The sequence below is a fragment of the Ursus americanus genome, chromosome 13 (assembly GCF_024610735.1).
Source record: "Ursus americanus isolate L20-20 chromosome 13, mUrsAme1.1.p, whole genome shotgun sequence".
Classification (NCBI taxonomy): Eukaryota; Metazoa; Chordata; class Mammalia; order Carnivora; family Ursidae; genus Ursus; species Ursus americanus.
Genome location: NC_142139.1, coordinates 69591239 through 69602695, shown reverse-complemented (window position 1 = coordinate 69602695; position 11457 = coordinate 69591239). Strand labels below are relative to the sequence as shown.

Genomic DNA, 11457 nt, shown 5'->3' with positions numbered 1-11457 from the left:
GGGGGTTGCTGAAGGTGGGGTGGCTGTGGCAATTTCTTAAAATAAGACAACAACGAAACTGGCCACATGGATGGACTCTTGCTTTCATGAATGATTTCTCTGTAGCACGCGATGCCGTGTGACGGCATTTTACTCACAGTAGAACTTCTTGCAAAACTAGAGTCAGTCCTCTCCAACCTGCCAGCTCTAGCAACTAAGCTTATGCGATGCTCTAAATCTTTTGTTAACATCTCAACAATCTTTCCAGCTCTTCCCCAGGCGTAGATTCCATCTCAAGAAACCAGTTTCTCTGCTCATCCTCAAGCAGCAACTTCCCATCTGTTAGTATGATCCAGAGATGGCGGCCATTCAGTCCCGTCTTCAGGCTCCACTTCCTGTTCTAGTTCTCTTGCCCTTTCCCCCACACTTCCTCCTCTGAAGTCTTGGACCTGCCGGAGTGCATGAAGGCTGCAATCAAATTCTTCCAAACTCCTGTTCATGTTGATATTTTGACCTCTTCCCATGAATCACGAACGTTCTTAATGGCACCTAGAATGGTGAATCCTTGCCAGAAGGTTTTCGATTTCCTTGCCCAAATCCAGAAGAACCACTATCTATGGCAGCCACAGCCTTACAAATGTATTTCTTAAATAGCAAGACTTGAAAGTCAAATGACTCCTTGATCCAGGGGCTGCAGAACGGAGGCTGTGTCAGCAGAGAACAATGGTCGTCTCGTCTTACCTCCCCATCAGAGCTTGTGCGTGACCAGGTGCAGTGCCAGGGAGCAGTCATATTTTGAAAATATTTTTTTCTGAGCGGTGGGTCTCAACAGTGGACTTAAAATATTCAGGGAACCATGCTGCAACGGGAAGTGCTGCCACGCAGGCTTTGCTGCTCCATTTACTGAGCACAGGCAGAGTGGGCTTAGCATAATTCCTCAGGGCCCTGGGATTTCCAGAACAGTCAACGAGCACTGGCTTCGACTTCAAGTCACCAGCTGAATTAGCCCCTAGCGAGAGAGTCAGCCTGTTCTTGGAAACTTTGAAGCCGGGCATTGACTTTCCGCCTCCAGCTATGAGAGTCCTGGCCGGCATCTTCTTCCGAGAGAGGCCGTTTCATCTGCACTGGAGATCTGTTGCTCAGCGTAGCCTCCTTCATCACTTATCCCAGCTGGATCTCCTGGAGAACTCGCTGCGGCGTCTGCACCAGCACTGGCTGCTTCGCCCTGCGCTCTGATGTTACAGAGACGGCTTCTTCCCTTAAACCTCACGGACCCACCTCTGCCAGCTTCGGACTTTTCTCCTGCAGCTTCCATGGCTCTCAGCCTTCGCAGAATTGAAGAGAGTCGGGGCCTTGCTCAGGGTTAGGCTTTGGCTTAACGCAATGTCGCGGCTGGTTCGATCTTCTACGCAGATGGCTCAGCCTTTCTCCACATCAGCAGTAAGGCTGTTCTGCTTTCTTATCGTTCATGTGTTCACTGGAAGGCACGTTTAACCTCCTTCAACAACTTTTCCTTTGCATTCACAACCTGGCTTTTTGTTGTGTGGCTTAGCTTTTGGCCCATCTTGGCTCTTGACTTGCCTTTCTCACTAAGCTTAATCATTTCTAGCTTTGATTTAAAGTGAAAGACATGTGACTCTTCCTTCTACTTGAATACTTAGAGGCCATTTGGGGTTATTAACGGGCTAGTGGACCAGTCAGAAGACACACACCATTTATCAATTAAATTCACAATCTGATATGGGCACAATTCGTGGCACCTCAAAACAATTACAATAATAACATCAAACATCACTGATCACCCAGAACAACAGAATAATAATGAAAAGATTTGAAATATTGCGAGAATTACCAAAATGTGCCACAGAGATATGAAGTCAGCAAATGCTGTTGGAAAAATGGCACCAACAGACTTGCTCAACTCAGGGTGGCGACAAACCTTCAATTTGTAAAACATGCAATAGCTTTGAAGTGCAATAAAGTGAAACACAATAAAATGAGGTATTCCTGTAACTCTAATCCACGTAGAATCTTTCCACAATTCACTTTTCACACCCAGCGTTTTGTAAAAAGGTATTCCAAGCGCATTGAAAAAGTTTTAGAACATCCCAAGAGCTGCATGTTTTTGAAGTGGAATTTCTTCAAGTATTCACCAAGTATCTGCTCTTTCTTCCAGGCTGGTGTCCACTCATGCTTCCCCTTAAAGAAGAAAGGTAAACGAGGGAAGCTCAGATTCCTGAAAAGATTATTTCCATTCGGGGTACAGCAGAGCCTGTCCCACCTTCTTAGATGCACTTTCCAGAGCCCACCAGGTGGTTCTGGATTCTGTCCTTTGCATTTCTTTCCCCTCGCATTTCCAAGGCATCCAGTGGGGTGTTGACTGAAGCACCCCACCCCGTTTTGTTGAACCAGGACACCAGCATTTCATACAAGGTATACTGCGTGCCCAAAGCACGAGCTCTGGCCACAGGGATCTCACTGTCCCCAAGGCCCATCTGCCGTATAGGTAGCCTCCAGGAATTAAAGAACACAATGTTTGGAAAGCAATCAAAAGAAAAGCCTCAGCCTAGGTTGGGGGAAAGCCACAGTGAGTTGGGAGCCACTTCAGAAAGGGCAGAGGGTGGGGAATCAGGCCTAGACCTGAGTGGAACCTGATGAGCTCCCTCTGCTGGTGAACCCACTGTTCTGCATCCCTTATCGCCTTCCCATCCCCAGAAAATCAGGTGCAACTGCCTGGGCCTCACTTGAGCCAGAGGCCCTGGGGAGAGTCAAAGTCAGCAGAGAGTCCTGCCCTAAGGCAGGGCTGATAGTCCATCTGGATAGATGGGTTATGGAGGGAGAACTCATTATGAGGTACGAGACGGAGGGTGGGTGAGACTGGGGGAAAAATAGGTCCTCCCAGGAGGGAAACTGCACTAATCACGAGAGGGAGGTCATAGGGCTGCCCATACTTGCACCTGTGAATGAGATGTGCGTGAAATGCACTGCACACTGCCATCCACAGATACGTAAGGTGAGCACTGAAGAAAAGTATATATATTTTCTGGTTGTTGCCTTGAAAAAAACAGGGGATATTCTTTTTTTTTTTTGAGAGAGAGAGAGTGTGTGTGTGTGTGCACATGGGTGAGCAGGAAGGGTGGTGAGGGGGAAGGGTAGGCAGAGGGAGGGAGAAAGAGAATCATAAGCAGGCTCCATAACCAGCATAGAGCCCAAGGGCGGTGGGAGGGGTCTCGATCTCACCACCCTGAGATCATGACCTGAGCCAAAATCAAGAATCTGACACTTAACTGACTGAGCCATCCAGGCGCCCCCGCCATTATTAATTCTAATAATATAGGGTACAAACCCAGCATATATAAAATCTTATCATTTTAACATGCAATCAAGAAACAAAAATTATCAATGGGATAGTTTATATCCCTTTTTTGTACTAAGATTTGAAATAGTTAATAGTTTACAATTATAGCTCAAATTTGGTCTAGCCAGTGGGTGCCCTACTGGTCAGCACAGCTCCTTAGGTGCCCTCAGCGAGGGTGAACATGGCCCTGAACAAAAAGGGAGGAGGGTGGAGGAGGATGAAGGAGGGAAGGACAGGGAAGGGTTAGGAGATAAAGGAGGAGAGGAGGATTTTGTTTCCAGATGGTGCAGTGACAATCAGCATAAGCCCCATCCTTCAAGTATTTGCCAAGTATCTGCTCTTTCTTCCAGGCTTTATGGGACTCAGATGAAGAATACATATCGAGAGGGAACTTTGGAAAATCTAAAGTATGGGTTTATGCACAAATGTGAGGGTACAATGATCAGTAACAATGTACCACATTGACAGCCTAAATAAGGGAATGAAGGTATCTGGTAGTCTCCATGGTGGGTGAAAAGGCATTTGGCTTAAAATTAAACAAAATTCTGATTTATAAAAAATACCTCAAAGGGGAGCCTGGGGGGCTCAGTTGGTTGAGCATCTGACTCTTGAATTCGGCTCAGGTCATGATCTCAGGGTCGAGAATCGAGCCCTGAGTGTGGCTCTGTGCTCAGTGGGGAGTCCGCTTGAGATTCTCTCTCTCCTTCTCCCTCTGCCCCTCCCCCCACTCGCATGCTGTCTCTCTCTCTCTCTCTCAAACAAACAAAATCTTTTAAAAAATACCTCAAAATAGGAAGGTGTATCCATAATAATATTTTCTATATGAAAGCAAGAGTCAACATCATTCCTAATCATGAAACATTAGAAGCCTTCCCAGTGAAATCAAATCAAGACCAGAACACCTGCTTTTCTAAGCACCTGAGCACCATTCTGTCAGTTCTGGATGAAGCAGCAATGCTTCAAACAGAAGTGAGGTAGGACCAGTGCGAGAGGGTAGAAATCATCATCATTATTGTAGATACGACTACAGATTTAAAACACCCTAAGGGGGGTACCTGGGTGGCTCAATCGGTTAAGCATCTGCTTCAGCTCAGGTCATGATCTCTGGGTCCTGGGATCGAGTCCCCACATGGGGCTCCTTGCTCAGTGGGGAGCCTGCTTCTCTCTCTCTCTTTCTCTCTCTCTCTCTCTCCCTCTGCCCCTCCCCCCTGCTCATTCTCTCTCAAATAAATAAATAAATAGAAATCTTTTAAAATAAAAAAAATAAAACATCCTCAAGTTTAAACTATAATACTTGAAAGTGAATATATGTCTTGATGAATGTTAAAAACATAGCAGAAACAACATGGAACATTCTCCAGAACAGATCACATATTAGGCCACAAAACCAGCCTCAGCAAATTAAAAAACACTGCAGTCATACTATGCACCTGGGATCAAGCCCCAAGTCGTGCTCCATGTTCAGTGTGGAGTCTGCTTGTTTGTCTCCTTCTGCTCCATCTTTTCTGACCACATCACTATGAAACTAAAAGTCATCCCCAAGAAAAAAAATCTAGAAAGACCACAAACACATGGAGGCTAAAAAACATGATACTAAACAGTGAATGAGGCAACCAGGAAATAAAAGAGGAAATAAAACATTGCATGAAAACACGAGGGTCTAAAACCTCTGGGATGCAGCAAAAGTGGTTCTAAGAGGGAAGTTTAGAGCAACACAGGTCTACCTCAAGAAGCAAGAAAAATCTGGGAAGGAAAGGAAAAATAAAATAAGATAAAAACAGAGAGAGAGGCAAACCATAAGAGACTCTTAATTATAGAGAACAAATGAGGGTTACTGGAGGGAGGTGGGCCGGGGGATGAGCTAAATGGGTGATGGGGATTGAGGAGTGCACCTGTTGTGATGAGCACTGGCTGTTGGATGTAAGTGATGAATCACTAAATTCTACCCTGGAAACTTATACTACCCAATATATTAACTAACTTGAGTTTAAATAAAAATTTGGGGGAAAAAAAAGAAGCAAGAAAAATCTCAAACCACCTAAACTTACACTTAAAGGAGCTACAATAAGAATCACAAACAAAACCTAAAACCTAAAGAAGGAAGGAAATAATAAAGATTAGAGCAGAAATAAATCATATAGAAACAAAAAACAATAGAACAGATCAATGAAAATAGGAGGTGGCTCTTCAAAAAAAATCAATAAATTTGGCAAACTTCTAGCCAGACTTATCAAGAAAAAAGAGAAAGGACTCAAATAAATAAAATCATAAATGACAGTGGAGAAATAACAACCAACACCACAGAAATACAACAATTATAAGAGACTATTACCAAAAACTATATGCCAGCTAACTGGACAACCTCGAAGAAATGGATAAATTCCTGGAAATATGGAAACTACCAAGACTGAAACAGGAAGAAATAGAAAACTTGAACAGACGAACAAATAGCAAAGAAATTGAATCAGTAATCAAAAAACTCCCAACAAAAAAAGTCCAGGCCCAGATGGCTTCACAGGCAAGTTCTAAAAAACGTTGAAAGAAGAATTAATACCTATTCTTCTCAAACTATTCTAAAACATAGAAAGGGAAGGAAAACTTCCAAATTCATTCTATGATCCCCACATTACCCTGATACCAAAACCAGATAAAGACACTACTAAAAAAAAGAGAACTACAGGCCAATATCTCTGACGAACATAGATGCAAAAATCCTCAACAAAATTCTAGTAAACCGAATCCAACAATACATTTTTAAAAAATCATTCACCACGATCAAGTGGGATTTATTCCTGGATTGCAAATGTGGTTCAATATATCACATCAATAAGAGAAATGATAAGAACCACATGATCATTTCAACAGATGCAGAAAAAGCATTTGACAAAGTACAACAATCACTCATGATAAAAACCCTCAACAGATAGATTTAGAGGGAACATACTTCATCACGATAAAGGCCATTACAAAAAACTCACAGTTAACATCATACTTAATAGGGAAAAACTAAGAGCTTTTCCTCAGGAATAAGACAGGGACGTCCACTCTCACCACTTCTATTCAACAGAGTGCCGAAAGTCCTAGCCACAGCAATGAAAAAACAGAAAGAAACAAAATACATCCAAATCAGTAAGGAAGAAGTAAAACCCTCATTATTTGCAGATGACATGATACTATATATAGAAAACCCAGAAGACTCCACCAGACGTGCCTAGGTGGCTCAGTTGGTTAAACAGTTAAGTGTCCGACTTGGTTTCAGATCAGATCATGATCTCAGGGTCCTGGGATCAAGCCCCAAGTCGTGCTCCATGTTCGGTGTGGAGTCTGCTTGCTTGTCTCCTGCTCCTTCTCCTCCTCCTCTCTCTCCCTCTCTTTGAAAGAAATAAACAAAATCTTTTAAAAGAAAAGACTCCACCAAAAAATTGCTAAAACTGATAAAGAAGTTCAGAAAAGTCTCAGGATACAAAATCAATGTATAGAAATCTTCTGTTGCATTTCTACATACCAATAACGAAGCAGCAGAAAGAGAAACTAAGAAAACAATCCCATATACAATTGCACCAAAAATAACAAGGTACCTAGGAGTAAATCTAACTAAAGAGGTGAAAGACCTGTACTCTGAAAACTTTAAAACACTGATGAAAGAAATTGAAGATGATACAAAGAAATGGAGAGACATTCCATGCTCATGGATTGGAAGAACAAATATTGTTAAAATGTCCATACTACTCAAAGCAATCTCCACATTTATTGCAATTCCTATCAAAATACCAACAGCACTTTTACAGAACTAGAACAAACAATCCTAAAATCTGTATGGAAACACAAAAGACCCCGAATAACCAAAGCAATCTTGAAAAAGCAAAGCAAAGCTGGAGGCATCACAGTTACAGACCACAAGTTATATTACACAGCTGGAGTCAACAAAACAGTAAGGTGGTAGCACAAAAATAGACGCATATATGAATACAACAGAAGAGAAACCCCACAAATAAACCCACAATTATATGGTCAATTAATCTTTGAGAAAACAGGAAAGAATATGCAATGGGCTCAAGACAGTCTCTTCCGACGCCTGGGTGGCTCAGTCAGCTAAGCATCTGCCTTTGGCCCAGGTCATGATCTCAGGATCCCGCATGGGCTCCTTGCTCAGTGGGGAGCCTGCTTCTCCCTCTCCCTCTGCAGCTCCCCCTGCTTGTGTGCTCTCTTTCTCTCTGTCAAATAAATAAATAAAATTTAAAAAAAGTGTCTTCAACAAATGGTGTTGGGAAAACTGGACAGCAACAAACAGAAGAATGAAACTGAACCACTTTCTTACACCATACACAGAAATAAATTCAAAATGGATTAAAGACCTCAATGTGACACCTGAAACCATAAAAATCCTTGAAGAGAGCACAAGCAGTAACTTCGGATACTGGCCATAGTAACTTCTTACTAGGCACATCTCCTGAGGTAAGGGAAACAAAAGCAAAAATAAACTAGTGGGGCTACATCAAAATAAAAAAGTTCTGCACAGCAAAGGAAACAATCAACAAAACTAAAAGGTATTCTACAGAATGGGATAAGATATTTGCCAATGACATATCTGATAAAGGATTAGTATCCAAAATATACAAAGAACTCATATAACTCAACACCCAAAAAACAAATAATCCAATTAAAAATGGGCAGAAGACATGAACAGATATTTCTCCAACGAAGACATACAGATGGCCCACAGACACATGAAAAGATGCCCAACATCACTCATCATCAAGGAAATGCAAATCAAAACTACAATGTGATATCACCCCACACCTGTCAGAATGGCTAAAAATCAACAACACAAGAAACAAGCGTTGGTGAGGATGTGGAGAAAGAGGAACACTTGTGCACTGTTGGCAGGAATGCAAACTGGTGCAGCCACTGCAGAAAACAGTATGGAGATTCCTCAAAAAATTAAATAGAACTACCCTATGATCCAGCAATCACCCTACAGGGTATTTACCCAAAGAATATCAAAATACTGATTTGAAGGGACACATGCACCCCTATGTTTATAGCAGCATTATTTTCAATAGCCAAGATATGGAAGCAGCCCAAGTGTCCATCAGTTGATGTTGGATAAAGAAGATGTAGGGTGTATATGTATATAATGGAACATTCCTCAGTCATAAAAAGGAATAAAATCTTGCCATTTGCAATGACATGGATGGAGCCTTCTCTGCCCCACCTCCCTCGACAAGGATGGTGTGGGAGCAGGACATGGGCTGGGGGCTCAGACACTGAACAAGGCGCCCTGGGGCCTGGCCACAGGGAGGGGGTCATTCCAACTCTGGGGAACCCTTAGGGAGGGGGTAGAGAAGGGAGAAAATGAAGTAGAAACAAACACATCAAATCTCTGTTGGGTTCTGCTCTGATCAAAGCTGTGTAAACTCCCTGACCCTCTCCTACTGACTACTGTCACTCATTCGATATGCTGACCACCTCTCTGCCCCAGCTGGGGGCCCTGAAGACCTGAAGAACTGGCCTGCCCTCCTGGATGTGGTCAGGGACGTAAGGTGACCATCAGCCCAAGACAGGGGCTGTTGTGAGTCTGGCCCTCGAGAGGCACAGATGAGGTGGGACATGGATGGAGATCACAGAGAACAAGACCAGAGCCAGATCCGAAAGAGCAAGAGGATTTAGGAGATGGAGGGCCTGTTTGGAGAGGCCAAGCAGAGCGTGTAGACAGAGAGTGCCAGCACCTATTCCTTCCCCTCACCAGACCTTGGAGGATGGCCCTCTTTCAGGATACGTGGTCAGCCCCAGCGCAGGAGAACACCGCACACCCTGCTCCATTCGGGGTCGCCAGCCATGGAGTTCCTGAGGAGGGAGAGGGAGCGGTGGGCAGCCTCGGGTCAGTAGTCGCTGGCTCTCCAGGGACCGGAGCCTCCCCACTGGCCCGGGTACCTGCCTCTTGCTTGACACGCTTGAGGTCAATCCTGAGGGTGCAGGAACTGGCTTGGATCATCCCATTGGACACCGAGGTACAGACACAGGGAGGACATGGAGGGGACCATGAGATGAGAGGAGGAGAAAGAGGGAGCAAACTCCCGCCCAGTGTCCCTGACAAGAGCGGAGGAAAAATAGGCTTCTCCTGTCTGTAGGGTCAGGTCCCCTCATTCCCCCTTGTTGGGTAGGGAAGGATCTGAGCCACGCACTTCAATCCCTAGGGCAATGCTAAGTGTTCAGAGTTACACCTTCAGGAGTCGGGCCTTCTCTCAAGACCTGCGCTGAGCTTCCCTGGGCTGCGGGGGAACCCCTGTGAGGGGCAGTCTCTCCAGGCCAAGCGTCAGAAGCCCATTTGTCCCCAGGCTGAGCCTCTTCCTCCCCTCAGCCTTCAGTAACAAGGAACTTCCTGTACTCCAGCTGTTCCTACAACCACAGCCAGCGCTGGAGTGTCAGAGAAGAGCAGCCAGTTGGCCCATAAGCCCCAAAAGCAGAGAAAAGAGGCATCTCGGAGAGGGAACAGGGGTCTGGGAGGAGGCAGCTTTAGCTACAGGCGAGGTCCTGTCAGGACTTTGTGGGCTGTGGCCACTTTTGTCCTCATTGGCCTTTTCCCAAGTAATGAAGTATTTAAAATGCATTTTATGACTGAATGGAAAAAAGATTAGTATAATCCACATTGTACTTTATTCCACTTTTTCTCCTCAGATTTCAAAAGGAAGCATTTCTGTGGGCCTCTAAAAGTATCAAGCGCCCTAGGAAGTGCCCAGTGGAAAACTCAACGTGGCCAGGAGGAAAAGGTGCTCCTGAGGGGTGGGAAGGGGCCTCCGAGGTGGGGTGTAATCTGAGGGACCCTGAATGGAGAGGAGCCCTTGGGTGGCCTCCTCAAACCCAGCCCTGCTGGAGAGACTCAGGGCCCTGAGCCGTGAAGGCCGAGAGAGCCCAGCACCCACCGAGAGCACAGGGCCCAGGGCTAAGTGGGGCCTGGCCCAGGCCCAGACTCACCTCATGGCTCCAAGCCAGAACTTTTCCACCCACCCAGGCCTCTTCCATGCTGTACCTATATAGGCCCCACAAGGAGGGACAGATTTTACCCTTCCTCCAACAGATGTTCTAGATTTCCCTAACAGGTGGCAATGCATGATAAAGGCAATTTCTGTTTTTATTTTATTTTATTGACCTAATACATAATTGTATGACAGGGTGTGATGAAGACAATTTGGTCTTGAAATCCAGGTTTCAGATTACACATTGGCCGTGACCGCCATGTAATCGTCACCTTGCACCCACCTCTGGGCAGGGGCTCCACACGTTCTGTACTGAGTCACATATGTTGCAGAGTAGGCCGAAAAGGGGGTGTTCGAATGATTGGTGAAATCCAATCCTTATGTGCATGCCTTATAATCTCTCTTCTGCTGCACAGGTTCCTGGGAAGAGGGTAGAAAGCTGGGGAATGAATGCCCGCAGGACACCCAGAGGCTGGCAGTGGTGGACGGACAGTCAGCTTTCAGGCACCAGTGGAACCTAAACAGAATCTAAATCTAATGCTCTACCCGACCTTGGTCTTTTCAATCCTGCAACTACCACGTCCGTTAGAGCCTAGCCCTGCCAACAGAAATATATTACAAGCCGCACATGAAATTCAAATTCATAATTACCACCTTAAAAGAGTACAGAGAAAGTGGTTAAATTAATTTGAACAATGTATTTTTTAACCTAAAATAACCAACATATCATTTCCACATGGAATCAATATAAAACATGGAGATATCTTCTTGAATACTTCACTCAAAACCCATGCTTCCTCCGGCGTCCAGGGTGTGTGATCTGCCCCCACTTGTCCCTCCGACTTCTTCACCTTCCACTCAGCCCAGTGCCCCCTGGTTTTGCTCAGAGAAAACCAGTCCCTGCCCCACCCCCCAGGGGGCAATAGTGCTGGGGGGGTGAGGTGGGGGGCCTCCACCTGGCTCCCTGCACCAGAAGTGGCTCTCTGCATCAAAGTCACCATTCTCGGGGGAACTCAGCGCCTTGTTTCTGCCCCACCCATCACCCAATTATCCTGAGGCTCTTTATTACATGTCTCTGACTAACGGACATGTTCGTCTATCTGTCTGGATGCCATGAGCTCCAGGAGGCAGGGGCCCCTTGCC

The 11457-nt window shown here is 45.2% G+C and overlaps 1 protein-coding gene across 1 annotated transcript; it reads right to left on the bottom strand.

Moving 5' to 3' along the window:
• Positions 1-2207: 2207 nt before the first annotated feature.
• Positions 2208-9332, bottom strand: TNFRSF10B (TNF receptor superfamily member 10b). Its single transcript, XM_087866419.1, is given in 2 exon segments — positions 2208-2539; positions 9149-9332. Coding segments are annotated over 2 exon segments (516 nt in total).
• Positions 9333-11457: the final 2125 nt, after the last annotated feature.